This window comes from Thunnus albacares, chromosome 9 (assembly GCF_914725855.1).
Source record: "Thunnus albacares chromosome 9, fThuAlb1.1, whole genome shotgun sequence".
Classification (NCBI taxonomy): Eukaryota; Metazoa; Chordata; class Actinopteri; order Scombriformes; family Scombridae; genus Thunnus; species Thunnus albacares.
Genome location: NC_058114.1, coordinates 21,740,004 through 21,760,875, shown reverse-complemented (window position 1 = coordinate 21,760,875; position 20,872 = coordinate 21,740,004). Strand labels below are relative to the sequence as shown.

Below are 20,872 nucleotides of genomic sequence, written 5' to 3'. Positions count from 1 at the left end.
TCCTCCAAGAAATATCAAACATCTTGCAATAAAGGTCAGGAAAGCAATAAAATCTAATTTATGTCTGGTAGAGCTGCTGCTTCAGGGATGATCCCAAAAAGAGGAGTAATAGATGATATATGGATTTAGGAATCTCACCACCTCGACTTAACTATTGGCTTGATTGCTGGTCTAAACATTTTGGGAATGTTCAGATCAGGATTCAAACTGAAGCTGGGTAAGATATTTTGATCCTGGCTAAAACAAATGTATAAATCTAGTTCTGGTTGTCTGCCCTGCTGGCTTTTGATGTGGTTACTCTAATTCAGAAACAGTTATCTACCAACCTGCAACTGTAGCATCTACACATCCAAATGTCTACAGCTTTGTTCTTTTAACTCTTACATACTGTTCATTTGCTGACCCTTCACAGTATCACATCATAATTAGTCTTTACACCTAACTTCTGAACGACAAATCTATTTTTCAGTCATAAATACTTTATCAGTCATTAATAAATGGGTGATTAATCATTAATGAAGCTTTCAGAGGGCAGAGAGAGTGTATTCTCTAGGTTTTACACTATTTGTTTATGGAGAAAAAACAACCACATGATATAATGGACCTTACATAAAACAGGAGAACATTTTTTTAATGTTGAGTTTGTAATTTATGGATCAAATTTAACCCAAAACACCCCCTATGTACAATATATCAGCTGCACAAAAATTAATTTTAAAAATATTTCTATTTTTGAATATTCTGGGTCACTATAGGAAAAGTTATAAAATTTTTAGGCCAAAAGAATGGCGTTTAGGGTGTTTTTATTGCTCTTAAATGTAAAAATGGGTCAAATTTGACCTGCAAAATTATGTAAGGGTTAGATGAAAATCGTATAATTAAGCTCAATCTATGTGATCCCCCTGCGGCAAATCTTAACATTTGAACCTGAAACTTGCTTTCACTTTAAATGAGACTTTATCTCATCCTACTGCAATGTTATCACTCCCAAACTGAGGCAAATTATATCCACAAAGATTCTAGTCAGCTTCTTTTTTGCAGGTTGTGTGTCATTAAACAGCAGAGAAACAGACATCCTCTGCATTTTAGTGGCACCCATTCACCTTCAAGACAAATGGAGCAGTCAGGGCAGCTATCATAAGAGCACTCAACCCTCAAGGGAATAGACTGTCCCAGTCAAATATGCCTTGTTTGTTCATGATTTGAAGGCAGATTCCTCTCAGTGTTTTGCGGAGATTTTTTTGGCAAGTAGCACTTCTATTTAGGGGTGAGTTGACTTCAGTGACAATATCTTAAAAAGGCCAAGAATTCAAATGATATGTTATTTACAAAAAAAAAAAAAAAAAGAGCAGCATGGACTGCCAAACATCCAGAAACGTTTGTGGGATCGTTCTGCTCCTTCTGTGCTATATGTGGCTTAAGAGGAGGGGTTGTTTTCTCAGGACCTTTACCAGAGGGGGCCGGGCTTCAGTGGGACAAGTGGGCCGGCTGGTCTGCCTACAGGATGAGAAGAAAGGAAAACAAATGGAAAAGAAGGAGTGGGGGTTTGGAAAGGCCTTTTCCAACCCTTCTACTCTTTCAATTTATAGGTCGACCATACACACACCCACATTCAGGCACACACACACATAGACAGCAGCAGCAGAGCCTAGCAGACAAAGTCAGGATGTGACATCATCCACAGGAAGAGAAGCCAAACAACTTTTTCTCTCCTTTACTGTGTTGTCTGTGCTGTGCTGTGCTGCTGAGTGAAGTTGGAGCCTCTCGGTCTGTTAGTGGCCGGCAGAGAGGGAGAGGATCCAGAGGAGCGAGAGGGGGTAGAGCAGCGGGAGCAGGGAGTTTAAAGTCAACGGGTCCGACTCCTGAATCCTCTCTGCCCTTCCCACAACTTTCTACCGCATTCCAGACCCTCCGCTGTAGGATATCAGCCAGGTACAGTGGAGACAGCTTTTTCCATTCTGTAATCTCTGGTTTTATCATCTCCCTCAGACTCTTCCATTTGTTCTTTAAGATTTTTCTTACTTTTTTTCCTATTGTGTCTTGAAGAAAGAACTCTTTTTAGTTTGCAGAGTAAAAGGCAAATTCCATAAAAACCATGAAAGTATGCATGGAGGGTCTGCTAGCCTCAGTACATGATTAGACATGCTTCAGCCTGAGGCTGTTGAGGCATGCAGAGAGACATAAAGGGATCCAAATTAAAGTATAGATCTACCCCACATGCTGTCATCTTTTGTGTAAAGCATTGATGTCTTTGATAACTGACTGTGTTCAAGCTTTATGTTTGGGTGAAACTGAGTTTCCTTGAGTATCATGAGGAGTGAATGAGGCACTGTAACTATGAGCCTTCCTCAGAAGCCCTTTTGTTATGGACGCATTCAGAGCTATCTCATGACCACGTATTCATGCTCCTCCAGTGGTGAGTTTTGAACTGAGATCAGGCAGACAGTGAAAGCTAATGGAAAGAAAAGAACAGCTCTTGCACATCAAATGCTGTCTGCATTTTGAATCATCATGGTTACCCCAGTTTTACTCAAAGAGCAGACAGAACTCAGCAAAACTATTCCTTTAGAAACTTTGTGAGTTTCCTGAAATGAGTTTCTCAGTCAACAAAACTTCAGATTGCAGACGCCCCTGTCAGTACTCACAATGTGGATAAATGTGATGATGCAGAGACAGAAACTTCTGCTAATTTGAGGTACAGAGAAACAGCCACAGGAAATGTTGAGATCAACAGTTCAAAATGGGACTCGGGACACAAATGCGGATATAGTATCATATTGCAACCACAGTCACTTGAATGTGACTGCAGTGTCAAATCTGTGGAGGCAACATATACTGTAATCCTTCAAAGTATGGAAACTGTCTAATACAATGAAATGTAACCCTGACTATTCTGTGACATACCCAGAGTGTATTTCTTTAGAGCAAGAAACTGTGAATTATAACTTGACTTGAACTTATTTTGTCATAATAAACTACTGAGTTATCAGTTAACAATTATGTTTTATTATCATAACAATCAAGATCCCATTTATTAAGGTCCTGCTCCTAATCAGTATATATAACCTGCCAGATGGCTAATAGCTAACACCTGTTAATAATTTATTGGTTGTTCAATGCACAGGACATATTTGAAAGATGGAGAAAGTCTTTGTTTTTTATCAGTTGTTTCATTCAGTTTAACACCACTGAACAGCCAACTTTTCAAACTTACCCTTTTGTTCTGAATGAGAGTCAAATGAAAGCAGTATACAATGGACATTTTCTCTCACAATGTCTCCCAGCACTGTTTCAGAATGACATTCATTTTCTCAGTTATCCTTGACTCTCCACTGGTTTGATTTTTACTACAACAGAGTGAAACTGCTGCTATTGTTGTCACTGTGTGCCACTGAAAATCTTGTGATAAGGTCATTTTAGTCTTGCAGAGCAGTGGAGGCAATAATTGCACATTTGTAACAGAATTACATTAAAATCATATTATATGGCAGAAAAATAATGTACAGTCTGTACTGTATTTAAGCCTACATGAGTCATTTAACATAATAAATAAAGTTCTTTAAAATATTTAACTTGTGAATTTTGCTAACAGGCCTCCTTCATAGTTTTTATGACAGACAAATAAAACCCCCTTTTGTACACAACCTGACAATGATATGTATGGTTTGGAGTTACAGCTTTGATGTTCAAACAATTTTTGCTCATCCTGGACTAAAGCAGTGGACTAACAGGAAAGGAATAAGCCTATGACTTCTCTTGTTGTTCTGTTTCACAGAGACGCCCCACCATTTGAAAACAAGAGCTCCCTACAATCTTTACATGACAGACGCTGACCCCCTGTGACCTGATTTCATAGCTGAGACCAGCCTGGCCCTCTCTCAGGAAGGTCACATTTTATCAAACTCCAAACAAATTATTATCCTGGAGAGCTTATTCTCCCCTTATCTGAGGGGAAACGACTGAGTCAATGGCGCTGTGTCTTGGACAAGTCTTCAGCAAAGACAAAACATTCAGGCCCAGGAAGCGGTTCGAGCCTGGCACTCAGCGTTTTGAACTCTACAAGAAGGCCCAGGCCTCACTCAAGTCTGGTTTGGACCTGAGGAAAGTGGTCCAGCTGCCGGACGGTGAGAACATCAATGACTGGATTGCTGTGCATGTGGTGGATTTCTTTAACAGAATCAACCTGATCTATGGCACTGTTAGCGAGTACTGCACCGAGCGCACGTGTCCCATCATGTCAGGGGGTCTGCGGTACGAGTACAGGTGGCAGGACGGCGACGACTACAAGAAACCCACCAAGCTGCCTGCTCTCAAGTACATGAACCTGCTGATGGACTGGATAGAGTCGCTCATCAATAACGAGGACATCTTCCCCACCAGAGTAGGTGTGTGAGGAGTCTACAAATGAGGGTGTCAGACTATTATTGAGTGTGTAACCTTATACATGATTGAGTCCTGCCTGCACTGCATCAATGCTGAAGTGTCAGCTGAGAGTGTTGTGCTGTTCTCCCTCATTAAGATCTCAAATGGGATGATGAAGGTTCAAGCAGAGGTTAATTAAACAGTAAGGTTGACATTTAGAATAGATTGAATGGGTGACTGTGGTGTTACTTTATCACACCATCAGATTTGACAATCAGCATTCATTAGAGGTGAGAATTTCATGCATAATGGAGGAGTGTGCTTGGCAGTGGTATGTGGATCAGTTGTTAGCACTGACACCAAAATGGCCCTGTGTTTGGATCCAACAGGGGCCTCTCTGTGTGGATTTTGCATGACTTTCCTCTGAGAGCTCTGGTTTCTTCCAGTAGTCTATAGACATGCTAGTTAAATGAAGTTGAAATGAAAATGTCCCATAGTTGTGAATGTGTTGCTTTAAAAAAAACATTTTTTTTAGCCCTTTTGATAGTTTTGAGTTCTTTCAGGGTGGTTCACTGCCTTTTGCTCAATTTGTGCACAATCCTCCATGGCCCCGAGCAGGAATAAGAGAGGACAGGAAAATGGATTAAAGGATAGGTTCACAGTTTTTCAGGTCTGTCTTAGAACAACAGTCAGTTGCCCAAACTAACATTGACAGATGTTTTTTTTACGCTGTAATCATTCCTCTTGTTCATACTGGCCTTTAGAAGAGCTCCTCCAAATGTGCTTACAATGTAAGTGATGGAGGACAAAATCCACAGTCCTTGTTTCAAGCAAAAATGTATTTAAAAGTTTATCTAAAGATAATATGAGGCTTCAGCCATCTGAGTTAGTCAAATAGAGTGGATATCTTCCACATTTAGTGTTTTGTGTCTTGATGGACAGTGTTTTCCTGTTCAGCTGCACTGGAAGGATCTTAACAAAAAGAGGAAATATGGCACTAAAAAGACAGTAATTTTGTAAGATGTTGACTTGTTGACTAATTTGAATGGCGTAAGCTTCATTTTTAGCTTCAGATAAGCTTTTTAATACATTTTTGTGCAGAGGGAGGCTTGTGGATTTTGTCACCCATCACTTACATTAAAAGCGCATTATGAAGAGATCTTCTAATGGTCAGTGTGAACAGAAGGAATGATTACAGCAAGAAAAACATGTGTCAATGTTCATTGGGGCACCTGAGTATTGTTTTACGACAGACTTGAAAAACTTAGAACTTATCCTTTAATAGAATGAGAATTAGACCTGCAAAGATGTGCTCTACTGCACCTAAATATATAAAACAGAACATTTCAGCCACAATAGACCTCCGCCAGTTCTCCAACACAAAGCATAGAGGCCCCTTTAAGACTGACTGAGGCCATCTGCAACTGAAATGTTGTGTTTTTACATATTTTGTAATAAAGGTGCAGTGGTGTACTGTGTTACAGCTCATGTTTTCTCTTTCATGCCCACTTTTATCAAAGCTGCGCCTTAAAAAAGGTTGTACTTGGACTGACACATATTGTCCATGCAAATCAGATTTTATTATCAGACATTTTCAGATACTGACTACAGTACTCAAAGATTGATGTTGAGGAAGTATCACATTACATACAGAATATTGCTATTATATCTGCTGAATGATGGGTTTAAATTATAGAAAATTATTACATTTTCATCTAAGATCTAATCAAATAGTTTTTCAGGTGGGAGTCACCTAATCTCTCTAACAACTTTTTCCCTTTCTTCACTGCAGGTGTTCCTTTCCCCAAGAACTTCCAGCAGGTGTGCAAAAAGATCCTGAGCCGCCTCTTCAGGGTGTTTGTGCATGTTTACATCCATCACTTTGACAGCGTCTGCAGTATGGGTGCAGAGGCCCACATCAATACCTGCTACAAGCACTACTACTTCTTCATTTCCGAGTTCAACCTCATTGATCACTCTGAACTGGAGCCCCTGGTGAGATATTGTTGTGACCTCAGATGTGTGAGGGTGAAGAAAGGAAGCAGTAGAAAGAAGATTAGATGGATGTTTTGTATTGGGGGGGTTGTCAGTATCACTCTCATAACTGTCAATCTTGCTGAAAATATCCTGCCATGTAGTTCCACACGTTCGCTGTGGTTGTTTCATCTTCGTGTCAGTGTCTATTCCTGCTAGAGCACAAGAAAATAACACATTTTTGTGTCTGCTGAAGCTGCACAGACTACCTGATCACTCACACTGTGGGCAGACAACACATGAACTGCGTCCTCCGTGAAATAATAATAATTTTCCATTTTCCATTCTCTGGGAATGGAATCAACAATTCACTTTCCTCCCCCAATTTTCCATCATGAAAGAAACTCGTTAACTGCTTTGTAGAAAATGGGCTGGTTTGAGGCAACAGCCCTCATAAGAGAAGTCGCTGACTTTGTGCAGTCATAATGAGACAGAGTTTGTATAGTAGTTGCTCTTTTCCAACAAAGGGGCCTCCACCACATATGAGCAGATGGAGAATGGTGCTCCGAGCCTCAATAAAAGGCTTTGGTTATCATCATTATGAAGCCCTGGCTGTGTAATTCCCCTTGCAAAGTGAAATAGGGATTCAACATTTATGTCAACACACAGCAGGAAAGATAAATATTACAAGCAGACCCTGTTTTATTGTCCTACCTTTAGTACCTGAGGCAATTCTAGGAACCACAGCTTTGTTTCACACGTTTAGATAATGTACACTTGACTATTCATCATACTTGAAAATGTAGATTGCATTTCATAACACATCATTCATCTCCTTCAATATGAATGTGATCTGTTTAACATGTCCTTTATGTTCTCTTCCTACAGAAAGAGATGACCGAGAAGATATGCACATAAACAAAAAACAGACGAAGGAGTCAACAATCTCTCTGAGCCCCGTGAGAAACCATCAGCTTCAAAACACTCAAAACAAAGAACTGATTTACTCAAATTTGTATGAGTGGTTTTCGGAGCATAACTGGGAAGGCCCGCTAACCTACCACTTTTTCAGATGGTGGTGCTGTCCCTTCACAGAGGTTTTTACTTACAGTACTAATTATGGTGCTGTGATGTTACCATTATATGACTTTGTGTTGGAATTATAACTCTACATCTCTCCTGTATGCTTTGTCTTTCTTCCTGTGCATGTTTGTTTATGTTTGGCCTTTTATACATGATTTTATATACAGTGTTGAGTCTTGTTTTGATGAATGAAAGTTTGTATTTTATTTTATGTCATGTTTCATAAAAATACAGTCTAAAATGATAGAAGTTGTTGCATGTGTCTTTATTTAACGCACTTCTTCAGACAAGATATGTACAAAAACACTGTTCAGAATGAATAAGCTACTCAGATTTTTTTTGACAATTTATGATTTATTCATATTCTATTCATAATTTATGATTTATGATAGATTTTACCTGAGAAATAAATTAAGAGTGACATAAGCAAAATAATAATAATGATGAAATACTACAGGTATGTGGTGTGAGACGTATCCTTTCTTAACTGATGACCTTCCAAACCACTGAAATGAATATATAAAGATCATCATCATGCCCAAAAAATCCCCTCTACGTGGAGTGAGGCGTGGCGGGGAATCGAGCCAAGTGACGTGGCAGTGACAACAGATTCTCAACCAATGGGAGAAGGAGGTATGCAGAAAGAGGCGGGGCAAACGTCTGTTTATGTGTTTTCCCGCCCTGTGCGTCACTGACTTGTCTGACTGATGAGTCCCAGCTAGCAATGGATGCCAGCATCAGCTGTCAGAGGCTTTGACAAAGGGAATTCGCCCGGTTTGGACACAGAGTTCAGGTGAGAGTCATTTATTGCATTTAAATTTTTTGCTTTAACGGTACTTGACTGCACTATGAATAAATAAAAAGCTTACGAATTGACGTTAATCGGAAGAAGAAGCTAGCTAGGGCGTTGTGCTAGCTAGCTGGAGCTAACGAGAATAACAGCATCGGATCGTACGGTTTGTTTGTTTGTTTTCTAGTCTTTGACACGGTGTCGTGTTTCGGTAACGGTGCCTAGACTTGTGCAACAATGGTGATAATATATTGTTTTGCTGACAGTAACGTTACACACTCACCGGCTTGAATTTGATAACGTTAGGGTTTCATAAGGACATAAAGAGCTGGCATATTTATTATAGTTATTATAGTTTAATTTAACGTCAGACATAAAAACTGCATAAAAACTGCTCTTTCAGTGATTGATGGACTCGTGTGTGTTTTAGCTCAAACCCTTCCCCGTCATTTTGATCTGTCTTGTTATTGTGTATATGTACATCTATGTTGATGCAGCATATTACAGACTAACATTATATCTGTGACGTGTCCTCAGTTGGCAGATATGGTGAGGCACAGCGTGATGACGGAGTTACAAGCCTTCCAGCACTCGCTCCAGGTAGGATCTGAACTGGTTACACTGCTGATTTCAATACCACAAACTTCCTGAAGTTGTCATGTTGTCATGTTGTGTTAGATACAATCAGGCTGCCAGAAATGAGTCCACAGACTGTCAAGGTTATCTCCACTGAAACATAGAAGTTTCATCATTCTCAATGAGTCATGCACTGTGGCTTGTTGTGTAAATGCTTCTGGTAATGTCCAGGGTTAGATAAAGGCCTGTCATGGTGTTTCCTGTGTTCTCAACAAGCCACTGGTTTGGCAGGTTGCCAGAGGGGAAGATAGGTTGTAACAGTAATTATACAACTATGTAGTTACTGTTGTCCATCTGTGTTGGCCAGTTGGAGACTGTTTATAAAGTCAAATGAGTATTTCACTGTAAACAAAGTAGAGGATTATGTATTCCTTCTCGTGCTGTCTCTACTGTACCACCACCTGATCTCAACGGCTACTCTCGCACTTTCCCTCCCTCTTTTCCCCCTCCCATGTGGCCTCCTTCTCTCTGTTACAGGGGAACTCCCTGGCTGTGGGCCAAGTAGGGCAGAGATGTGGGGAAGTTCAGGAGAACAGTAATGCTTCAGAGGACAGACAGCACCTCTCCCAAGTCACAGCAGGTACAACAGCTCTATTAATCAGAGCAGCGTAACACACTGGCAATGTTTGTGCTGTTTTATCTCATTTTGCTTGCGTATGTATTTTGTTTCTTCTGTGCTGATACAGAAATTGAGAAAAGCCAGCCAGTGAACATCCCAGATGCAGCTAAAAGAAAGAAGAAGAAAAGAACTAGAGCAACGGACAGCTCCACAGGCACTTTTGATGGTAATGAATCTGATATTATTGTGAGACGTACTGTGCCGTATATGGAAAAAGAGACAATGTCTTGTTCTTTTTCGCTACTTGTCAAACACCTACTCATGTCTCATGTGCCACACTTTCCTCAGACCTTTACAAGCTGACAGATGAGGTGCTCGGTCAGGGAGCTTATGCGAAAGTTCAAGGATGCATAAGCCTGCAGAATGGACAAGAGTTTGCTGTGAAGGTGAGTAAGGATGTTTTGAAGGCAACACAGACAACAAAAGCTAACAAAGTAAGATATTTTAAAAGCCTATAGCTTGCTGGTTTACTGAGCATCCAAGAAAATAATTTAACAAACACAGATGAAATCACAAATGGAACAGAATTATAAAAAAAATTGAAATCAACATTGCAAGTTTAAAACTATGAAAGCAAAATGTTTTCATTTTTGTTTGGTTGATTAATAACTTCCTGTCTGTTTTGGTTTACACAGATCATAGAAAAGAGTGCGGGGCACAGCCGCAGCCGAGTCTTCCGAGAAGTAGAGACGCTCTACCAGTGTCAAGGAAACAAGTGAGTGTATTCATTATGAGACATACAGTACATGAAACATGTTTAATTAAATTTAAAAAACAGCACACAATGAAAATCAGATTCTAATCAATTGGAAATATTTTGATCCAGGAACATTTTGGAATTGATCCAGTTCTTTGAAGACAGCAACTGCTTTTATTTGGTGTTTGAAAAGCTGCGCGGAGGTAAGTTAAAATTAATAATTTAATAACTATAGATCTGCACATAGGCGCCTGAGCAATGGAACAAATGTATCCCCATTGTTCATTTAGGAGGAGCAAAGTTATGGTTTTGATACTCCACTTTTTGTCTTTTTAAAAATAAACGTATCATCATACAGTCCCCACAATCAGGTCATTAGATTTAAGCAGCCTTCATTAATGACGATTTTACCACTTTTAGCAACTGACAAAAACAGTGAATAAAAAACATTTTTGGACCTTTTGAGTTGGTTCAGTCGAACCGTCGCTGATCGATCGGAGCAGTGACAGACAGACAGAGCTGTGCTTTTCCTCACAGCATAAAAAATATCTGAATTAACAAACAGTCAAATGTTCACAGATGGAAAGTGACTTATTTAGATTTCTACAGAGTACTTTGCTTTAGTTTCAGTGTTAGTCAGACTTTGGATGGAATTATTTTTAAATACAAGGACTCATCGTTCTGTGTAATTATCTCTCCTTTCATCATTATGATTATTTTCTCATACAGAGTAAATGAAAGGCGCAAGTTTACTCTAGCAGTAGGGGTGGTTTTGCAGTGAGGTCTAGTCCTCAAATAAAATGACCCTTTTAAGTTTAAAGGAGCAAAAGTCACCTTCTGTGCATTAAAATAGTCCTTGATTTGAGATAATGTAAGTTAAAATGATCTGCTTTTGAAGTTATAATTATTCATTCCTTTATACTTTTTGAGAACAGCAACCGTCAGGTTTAACATTGTTTAACCAGGTTTAATTATACAAATCATATTGTGATGTGTTGTAAGACTATTTCATTTCTATACATTATTTGTCCTTGTTTAACCTTGAAGATAGCCTAGTAGCCTGCAACCTACTACTATTTTAGGCTACACAATATTTTTATAAATGTTTCAAATATGAAATAACCATTCTGTCCTGATCCACCCAATAATATACTGTTCTTGATTCATTCTTAGTCTTTATAGCACCCTTAATCTAACTAATCTAGACTAGTGCAGGTGGCTGTTTCTTGACTTGAACCAAGAGGTTAGGTGATGTAGAAATGCATGAAATTTGTATTAAATTACAATTTATTTACTTTTTTTTTTTCTCAGGGATGACCCCCAGACTCCCCGCCAATTATGTATCTTTCTAAGTTTGCTCCCCCATTAACCAGGCGCTCATGGATCTGTATACATGTAGCTCTTTCAGATGACTCCTTATGGACACACACTGATTGCCACGAGTGATTTTCTTTGCTTCCCTCAGGCTCCATTCTTACTCACGTCCAGAACCGAAAACACTTTGACGAGCTGGAGGCCAGTAAGGTGGTGAGGGACATTGCCCAAGCTCTTGACTTTTTACACACAAAAGGTAAGCTGACAACCAAACAGCCAACGTAACAAAGTCCAAAGAGAATAACTAGGTCTTTAAAAAAAGAGTTTGTCATGGTAACAATGTGCTTTCCCACAGGCATTGCCCATAGAGACCTTAAGCTGGAGAACATCCTTTGTGAATACACTGATCGAGTAAGTGACTTTTAAAGGACAGGAAGCTTTCAGGAGGACATTACTTATTGCCAAAGGTGTAGACTATCACAGTATAATAATGTTTTCCATCCGTCTCTCTAATCAGGTGTCGCCAGTAAAGATCTGTGATTTTGATCTGGGAAGTGGAGTGAAACTCAGCAGTGCCTGTACACCCATAACGACTCCAGAGCTCACCACACCGGTAACAGCCTGGTTTTGAATTTATAGCTGAACATATACACCACACACAATATCAGAAACTGAATCAATCTAATGAATGTCAGTTACTTGACTCTTCTGAAGAGTTTTAATTTTTTTTCCCTTTTAATTAGTGTGGCTCAGCAGAGTACATGGCTCCAGAAGTAGTGGAGGTGTTCACTGATGAGGCCTCTTTCTACGACAAGCGGTGTGACCTTTGGAGCCTCGGAGTCATCCTCTACATTCTGCTGAGCGGCAGCCCCCCCTTCACAGGGAACTGCGGCACTGACTGTGGGTGGGACCGGGGAGAAACCTGCAGAGCCTGCCAGGTATGCTCGACCGTTCAGACTCTGCAGTGTCTACGTGTCCATCTCGTGTGACAATGTTTTCACTTCCTACCATGGTTATTGCACAAAAAGGTACAGAATACTTCCTTTGTCACTCTCTGTCATGTCGAAACTGTTATTTCTCCACGTCAGTCATTGTATTGCTAATTTTGCAATAGAAGCAGTAACATGAAAGTTTTCGTGTTCCTCCAAAATTCAACCAATCAAAACTTTTGAGAAAGCTGCTGCAAAATCAAACATTTTTGATCACAATAATCACAAAAAACTCCACGAAATCCTGGAGGGTCTAATGAACAAGACAGGATATTAGCTACACATTGTTTTGTAATTTTGTAATGGTAATTATAGTATTTGTGTCTCTTAGCTTTGTCTCAGTCTTATTAAAGTTCTGGACATGAATCATTTTCCTCTGTTGTCGCCTGATCACCGTCTGACTCTGGCTGTAATGTTATCTCTCTCCTGGCTAAGAAGACACATGTAGTCATCAGCAGATTTCTGCCAAAAATTGTGACTGGTGTTTGCTTCATTTCAGATAGGGCTCACCTACAGGCTCTCTAATCCAAATTTGTGTGGAGAATGTTGTGTCTCTGCTTCACTACTCATGCTTTACAAAAACATTGATAGTTGTACAGTATAACAGGATATTGTGTAATATTCTCTCTTCAGAGTCACCTGTTTGAGAGCATCCAGCAGGGCAAGTATGAGTTTCCAGACAAGGACTGGGCTCACATCACAGGGGGGGCCAAGGATCTCATAATTAAGCTGCTGGTTCGGGATGCCACTCTGCGCCTCAGTGCTGCTCAGGTCCTCAAGCACCCTTGGGTGCAGGGGGTAGGTATCATTACATCTGTGAACCAAAATAGCTGATTTGTATTGGGCACTTTAATCTTGTGTGACATACAGTAAGAGTACTGTGATTCTTTTAGTGTTCATTTCCAAAATAGCAATTACATCTTTTTACTTAAATATTACATCTTTCCTTTTCATTTCTACAGAACGCTCCAGAGAGAGGTCTTCCAACTCCTCATGTTCTACAGAGGTATGACAGACAGCTTGGAAACTGAAATCCAGTGTATTTATGAAGTGCTTTAAACCAAACAGGTCAATTATTTTGTGGTTTACAGAGGAACAAAGATTAAGCCAAGATAGCGGAGTGTATTTGTGTGTATGAAGGGACAGGAAAGCGCTAATCATTTAGGATAGTTCAGATGGTTTAAAACAATCCACTGTCTCAAATTGTCTTCCGCCTCCTCCCACCTTCCAGGAACAGCAGCACCAAAGACCTGACCCAGTTTGCAGCAGAAGCCATCGCCTTTAACCGGCAGCTATCCCAGCACGACGAGCAGCAGGGGGACGTCGGAGCCATCGTTTGCTCCATGAGGCTTTCCCCTCCTTCCAACTCCAGACTGGCTCGCAGACGGGCACAGTCCAACGCCCTACGCACCAGGGACTTCGCACCCGCTTCTGATGACCTCACAGCCTGAAGGACCAGCGCTGAAGTCCCCTCATCTTGTTTTCTGACTGATTTTTAGCCTCTGCCTACTCTGTGTGTGTGTGTGTGTGTGTGTGTGTGTGTGTGTGTGTGTGTGGTTTTCATAGGGAGCCTCACAAGGTCAGCCACACAGTATCTGAAGTGACTAACTGTTCCTGGTGTTAAAGCTCTTTCCCATGGCCAGTAATCTTATCACCTAGACAGAGTTTGAGCACCGGGGGAACAGTTAATCCTCGGCTGACACCTCCTAATTGAAAACATGGTTGAAACTCCTGAGATTTGTCCAGGAGAAAAAAAATGTTTTAAGCTGCCTGAGTTTTAAACAAGGACTGTTTCGTTTGAGAAGAGCTTTGGGTTTTTCCCAAATCTTTCTTCACAGATTGATTTATTGTTTTTTAATACAACTGATGATGACCTAACTACAACAGAAACCGCTCTTTATGCCAGCAGTTTATTTAAAAAACCCAGTCAGTACATATCAGTATCAACAAAGCATTACATGGGTTCTGCAAATATAAGCAGCTGTTGCTGTCCTAATGCCATATTATCTTATTTTAAAGATTTTATTTTGCTGTTGTCCAACTGTGAATTGGTTTATATTTTATTTAAATGTTACTGCTTATTAGTTACTGGAGAAAAGGGATGATCTTTTTACTTTTGCTTTTTTATAGCTCTTAAGTGTATGTGATATGATGTGTGTGTGGATGTATGGTTTAAATGATAAAATTGGACTGAACTTAAGAGAATTTTACTCACTTAAGTCACTCTTGTCTAGTCTACGTCTGATGTTTTAGAAGAGGATAGGTAGAACTTAACAGGAAAGAAGAAGGGATTCAAGTTGTGTGATCAAAATTTTTTATTTTATTTTATCTTTTTATTTCTAGCTTTCACTTCAACACAAGCTACCTGTAGCACTCATGTACTTTAACATAAGTCACTTGCTTAGTTTAACTGAAAGAAAGGAAGAATATTGTATCATAAATCAGTCTTGTCCAAAAATGTGAATTGGACAGTAATACAGTAATATTTATCTTTTAAGAGGATTTAACACATTTAGTTATCCTCCTCAGAGTCCAACATTACCTCCGGCTCTTTTTGCACCACGTCTTTGCACATTTTCTGTTGTACAAATACAACACCATCCCCCCAAAAAGACGTGCTCAGTTAGTCTCAATGATCTCATACCTCCAGGGTGTTTTCAGTCTGAATGAATTGAAATGTGAGAAATGCATTTGTTCCAGGTTGTGTGATGAGACTTAAAGGTGATCTGTGAATAGTTGATGTTACAGTTGATGGTGAGAGAGGATTCTATATTGGTGTTGAAGGGATTTATTTTTATACTAGTATTTGTATCTTGTTCAGTTTGTGCTATTTTTGGTTTTGACTGTGCCACTGGAAAGAAGGATGGATTAACCAAGCTAAGACTTCCCTGTCTTTGATTTTCTTGGGGTCATCAGGTTGCTGTTACTTACTTTGGATCCCTTTTTTTAAGAAATATTTTTATTTTTTTTATTTGTGAGAGATTAGTCTCATTCATTGAAGACCCAGCCTGTTTAAATGGGGTCACTGATGACCGTCTGTCATTTCCCCTAACCCTTTTAACTTTGTGTTACCCACCAAATGACATGTCCCCCTGATTTCACACTGTTGCCATGGACACCCCATCCCTATAGCAACTAAGGGCCTTCATAGGCTCACAGGAAGAGATGTGCTCAGAGTGAATACACACATTAGGAAACAACCACTTGCTATGTTAAAGCCCTCTCGCTCATTATGAATCATAAAAGGACTTGTTTGTTTTCCCCCATTAACTGTAATGGCATCAAATGAGATACAGTAATTAGTATGCAATTATGGACTCCCACTGGACATTTTGTCAAAGGGGTCCTATTCATAAAGCTCTCAAGGAAGGGCATATTTTCACTGGTATGCTGTGTTCTCAATAAAAAACGATCCTTAACATCTTATCTTGTCTAATCTGTTTGACATAAATGAAACATTTTATTCATTAATCCATGTACAGCAAAAATCTGATACGGGAGTTACGAGCAAATACGTTTCACTTCCATTGTAGTAGTTTTATTTTGCTGCTGTCATTTAGTGACGGTTCTTTATACTGTCTGAATGCTGAGAGGATGATGAAGAGACAGGAAGAGGGTGAGATTAAACTGCAGACACTGAGGAAATAGCATTGCTCTGACTGAAGCTGTGTCCTTGTTAAAGACTTCTTTTAAAGCATAAAAGAGGAGCAGCATTGGCTTCCATGAACCAGGACTGTTAAAGCATCTCAGGACCAGATGAACTAATAACAGATAAACAGATAATGGATTTCAGCAATAGTAACTGAAGAGCACCCATTCTCTGTTCTTGTGTTGTTACTGATTTTTCAGAGCATCCTCAGTACGACAGATGTCGATTTGCTCTGTACAGATGCAAACAACTTAATGACTTCATTGGGTCCGATTTGATTGGCCCGTTTGTTTAAAAGGGCTCTACTGCGCCTCCAGTGGTTAATCCTTCATTACAACTTGTGGTGTGCGGGCGGGAGCGCGGCAGCTCACTCTCCTCCTCACCTGCTGGAGTGAAGCATCACCTCGGCTCCAACTCCCCGATTCCTGCACCGTATGATGGACGGACGAAAGAAGGCATGAAAACAAACAAGATTATGCGTTTGATATAATGTAAGTGACAGTGAGAATAGTGCACAGTTATGTCGCTGTATGGTTGTTTTCACAGTGCAAACTGTCTAGTAGCGTGACCTGTGTGGAAAATGTGGTGTGCGCTTATGTTTTGTCATATAATCAGATCATTACCACAATACATAATGTTGCCTTAAGCAGTGCACCACTAATTGGTTTGTGCGTGGAACTAATTTAGTTGAATTTGCAGGAAACGTTTATAGCTTTTAAGCCTTTTTGCAGGAAACATTTATAGCTTTTAAGCCTTTTAGAAGTTATTTTATTAAATGTCACAGAAACATTAAAGGTGTAGAAAAGCTTCTAAAACTAAACACATTCTCTCTTTTCTCTTCAGCCACTTCTCCATCATCTCTCTCTCTCTGAGGTGATGAGTTCAGCAATCAGTCGTCCATCTGGTCTTCAGCTTCTCTGGATCTCACAGAGCCCTCCATGAGACATGGTGCTACCTGAAAAAACCTCCAGACCCTCTGCTGCCAAGAAGGTCCCCAAGCAGCGCCCCATGCAGCACCAGAGCCTGCCCTCCCCGGCCCTTTGCTGCGCCTGCGGCCTGTGCATCATGCTGGCTGGCATCAATATCACCCTGGTGGGAGCCTTCGCCTTTGGCACCTTTATCCCGACCGGCAACCCCCCCATCATCATCGGGCCTCTTCTTTTATTGGTAGCTTTGGCTTTCTTCACAGCGTGCTGCGTGGTCAGCAGGAGGCCCCCGGCCCACATAGCTCGCAAGGCCAAAGGGGGCGAGAAGTGGGGGCTGATGCGGATGGGGGTGGCAGCGTTTGAGATGGAGACCAGCGAGCACACACTGCAGGACACCACGGCTGTGCAGCTCAGCCCCACCAACTCCCCCAGCTCCTCTCACAAGTCCAGCTCCAGCCACGGGAGTGATGCCGCTCCGGCTGACTGTCAGGAAGGAGCCAGTGAGCTGATATCAGAGTAACCCCACCTTGACCTCTGACAGCAGGGAGAGCACTCTCACACAGATGCTGCCTGATCAGGACACTTCCTCTACATAGCATGGATGTTTCTCTCCAACCTAGCTGTTTACACACACGCAAACACTGTTTGACAGGATGGAAATGTCTGATATGATTGACAAGACTGATTTAAAATGAGACTTAACACATGAGTGGCCAGCAGTTTCTGAAATGTGTTGTGCAAAACCTCTCTGATGGTGGCTTATTCGTATGTGTTACAGTATGTTGAATGTATATTTCTCATTCCCAGGATGTATATTACAGAACAAGGAACTGGAAGAAGAGATGATACTTTTAATCCAAGTGCCTGTTTGTGTTCTTCTTGTTGTATAAAACATCCAGTCAGAGCAGATTATCCTGCATTTATGTCCTACTGTATGGATCAACTGTGGTTAGTCACCTTATACATGGGGAAGAAGACGACGAGTGTGTCCAGCCAAGCTTCTCTGAGTCATGGAAGCTGTTCCCTGTGTAAGCCTGGTAAATCTCAGCCAGTTTTTTACTCACTTTGACAGAACTGCTATTCTTTTTTTTTAATGTGTAAAGCTGAGCTGTTGTAAGATGGATATTTAAGAACAAATTGTTTTACCTGTTGTGAATTTCTTTGTCATGTTGTGGTGCCATGATTATTATAGTTACTGCTGATGTTAATACATCACATTTTATAAATAAAGCTCAAATTGTCCTTGATTATAAGTCATATGGTGCATTTCTGTTTAAAAACCTCACTAAGTCAATGACTGTGACTTGAGGGACGATTTCATAATGAACAAAAATTCAACAAACGCAGACCCAAAGCCATAAAAGACACAATAACACATACATGAGTAAGGAAGGTGGGCATATAGGTTGTGAAGATAATTCGCTCTTATCTGAGAACAGCCAGCGGCGGCAGTGCAAACAGCTCCCTCCTAACATGTCAGCCATCACTTGGCATCTGACCCAACAGCTGCTGGCAAAGGCGAGAGCCCTGTTTACTCATCATTATACATCTGTCGTCCACAAACACAGTGAGACATACTGAATGTGATCCCCACACACAGCTCAACCACTGGAAAACAACAGAGCAGCCACCGCCTCTTGTTGTTGCTGTCCCTTTGTGTGTTGATCATGCCTCATGAATGGCTAAAGGCAGGCAGTGTGGGTGTCTGTAGTTATCCAGTGAATCAGAAATACGGCCGTTAGTGTTTCTATAAAGGGGATGACAGGTCTTGGCAACCTGAGCTTATTTTACTAAACTAGTGAGATGAGGTCATGTTGCTCTGGAGGGTGGCGCGGTGGAATTAATAGAGTGCACAGTTGCTTTTAGCTGCATGCAACTCCTCAGGATACAGTAACAGCAACTTTTACACTAACAATGTTCTATTTCCGTCTCCTACTTGTGTTTTTGATTATTTATTTCCTCATTTAGTGTAGTAAATTTTGCTTAAAGACATGCAGGACATGAATGAGACATGTTATCAGATGAATATGAAACATTCTGTCAGTCTTTCAATAGCAACAATACTTGATATAAAACTTGAGTGTAATATTTCATTGTGATCATCGTCGAATCCGGGTCCATCAATAATGACACATTCACAGAACACATCTTTTTATTTAATTAATTCAGTATTTACAGTATTTACAAATGACAGACATTCTGTGTGAAATCAAGCATTGATTGTTGGTGATAAAGTTCATTCTTCACGTTCCAGCTCTTCATCTGTGTAGCAGGGAGAAGAGGAAGAGGAGAGAGTGAAGGAGGATTTGGATGGACTTCCGAACTCGTCGTTGTCCATCTCACTCGCTGGTCTCTTGTAGCTGCAAGAGGCCGTGTCAGGTGTGATATTGCCTAGCTCCCTTTTCTCGTTTAGGAGAGTGTCAGGGTCCACAAATTCACAGTACAAATGATCCCAGTTTTGTGTGCTGGTCTTGTTTTCTGTCTGCACAGGGCTGTCTTTAAGTCCCGGGCTGGCTTTGTCCGCAGTGCATGGCTCACAGCAGGGGGCCTGCTGAGGCAGACTGGGACTTGAGGCAGCCTCCTGGGCTGAGCGAGGACCAGAATTCCCCTTTAGGATCAATCTCAAACCAGTGGGGTCACTGGGATCATTAAAGAGGGAAGATTCCCATAGAAAGTCTTCAGCATGAGGGACACTGTCTGGGGGACGCAGGTCAAGATCTCCATCAAGACGAGCAGCCCTCAGTTTGGCACCAAGGTGGAGAATGATAGGTGACCTCTCAGTTAGAATGAGCCGGGAATCATCCTCTTGTTTACTGTGTACATAGAGAAGCTGGAAAATTGACAGTGGAGTTCGTTTTTAAAAACATTCTCCTCATATTGTAAAATACATATAGCTATAGTGCAGTGACTTTAAAGTGACACCCAAACTCCGCCATAGGCTTAAAGGTTGCAATTCAGCTTCTGTTGTAACTGACATTAATGTAAGATGAATAAAGCTGCTTTCTCTAGGAGAAGGAAGCAATTCACTTTCTGCATCCACTTTCCAAGCCTACTGATAGTGAGAGTGTGATGCCTGAAGGTTACATTTTTGGGCATTTGAGTGACTATATTTGAATATTGTCTGCATCTGCTTCACATTGAGGTATAGTAACTGAAACAGTGGTTATATATAAAACAGTTTCACTTATTAACAAGCTTTAACCATGGTTTAAAATAGATGTCTGGATGTCTTTTGTCTTGAACCAGCAATATCAAATCAAAAACATAAATCTTTCTTACCTTTGCCATTTTCACAGTAAGTAGATTGCAGTTTTCTTACAAGAGTTGTTAGGATTTGATAATAAATAACAACAGTGTATGTTTGAGTGTGTATTTTTAACAGTTTGCTGATAGATATTTGAATTCTGTTGTTTTGTTGCGTCATCAGTTGTTGCCATGGTGAAATGGATCAATAGATTCTGTATTTACTCTCAATTTGTCTAATATGTCTAGATACACAAGTAAAAGTACTGCATGGTTTTCTTTTACATAAGCACAGAACAACCTTGACAGTCCCTTGAAAATTCTTTGAGTAAAATATGAAATATATGATCGAGCAAAAAGAAAACTTCCCATCTACAATCAAAAGGACACTTTGAAAAATGACTGCTGGAAAGCAGAAGTCATTGACAGAGGTCCTAACTGGTCTGTCCCAGGTGTTTTAGACTCTATGTTGCGATCCTTTCTAACAAACACCCAGCAGAGGGTTTCTGGTGCTATCTCACCCTAGAAGGCTAACATAACACAATCGACAGAAAAGATAGCAGAAGCCATCATTGTCATTTAAGGGGGTT

At 40.5% G+C, this 20,872-nt stretch overlaps 4 protein-coding genes across 4 annotated transcripts; 3 read left to right on the top strand and 1 right to left on the bottom strand.

Moving 5' to 3' along the window:
- Positions 1-1,478: 1,478 nt before the first annotated feature.
- On the top strand, positions 1,479-7,458 carry mob3c (MOB kinase activator 3C). Its single transcript, XM_044361220.1, has 4 exons — positions 1,479-1,932; positions 3,776-4,385; positions 6,155-6,357; positions 7,225-7,458. The coding sequence occupies exons 2-4, from the start codon at positions 3,968-3,970 to the stop codon at positions 7,252-7,254; spliced, it is 651 nt and encodes a 216-aa protein (XP_044217155.1). The 5' UTR covers positions 1,479-1,932; positions 3,776-3,967; the 3' UTR covers positions 7,255-7,458.
- A 644-nt stretch (positions 7,459-8,102) lies between these two features.
- mknk1 (MAPK interacting serine/threonine kinase 1) lies at positions 8,103-15,890 on the top strand. The gene is made up of 14 exons (XM_044361519.1): positions 8,103-8,212; positions 8,747-8,809; positions 9,323-9,425; positions 9,532-9,630; positions 9,753-9,850; positions 10,100-10,179; positions 10,291-10,364; positions 11,627-11,731; positions 11,831-11,886; positions 11,993-12,088; positions 12,219-12,413; positions 13,098-13,262; positions 13,427-13,470; positions 13,696-15,890. Exons 2-14 carry the CDS (start codon positions 8,756-8,758, stop codon positions 13,913-13,915), a joined length of 1,389 nt encoding a protein of 462 aa, XP_044217454.1. The 5' UTR covers positions 8,103-8,212; positions 8,747-8,755; the 3' UTR covers positions 13,916-15,890.
- Positions 15,891-15,985: 95 nt separating this feature from the next.
- LOC122988872 (transmembrane protein 275-like) lies at positions 15,986-18,286 on the top strand. Its single transcript, XM_044361521.1, has 2 exons — positions 15,986-16,604; positions 16,957-18,286. Exon 2 carries the CDS (start codon positions 17,059-17,061, stop codon positions 17,557-17,559), a length of 501 nt encoding a protein of 166 aa, XP_044217456.1. The 5' UTR covers positions 15,986-16,604; positions 16,957-17,058; the 3' UTR covers positions 17,560-18,286.
- Positions 18,287-19,173: 887 nt separating this feature from the next.
- On the bottom strand, positions 19,174-20,413 carry LOC122988870. The gene is made up of 2 exons (XM_044361520.1): positions 20,319-20,413; positions 19,174-19,869 (listed from the first exon to the last, which is right to left on the bottom strand). Exons 1-2 carry the CDS (start codon positions 20,325-20,327, stop codon positions 19,276-19,278), a joined length of 603 nt encoding a protein of 200 aa, XP_044217455.1. The 5' UTR covers positions 20,328-20,413; the 3' UTR covers positions 19,174-19,275.
- Between the last annotated feature and the right edge of the window lie 459 nt (positions 20,414-20,872).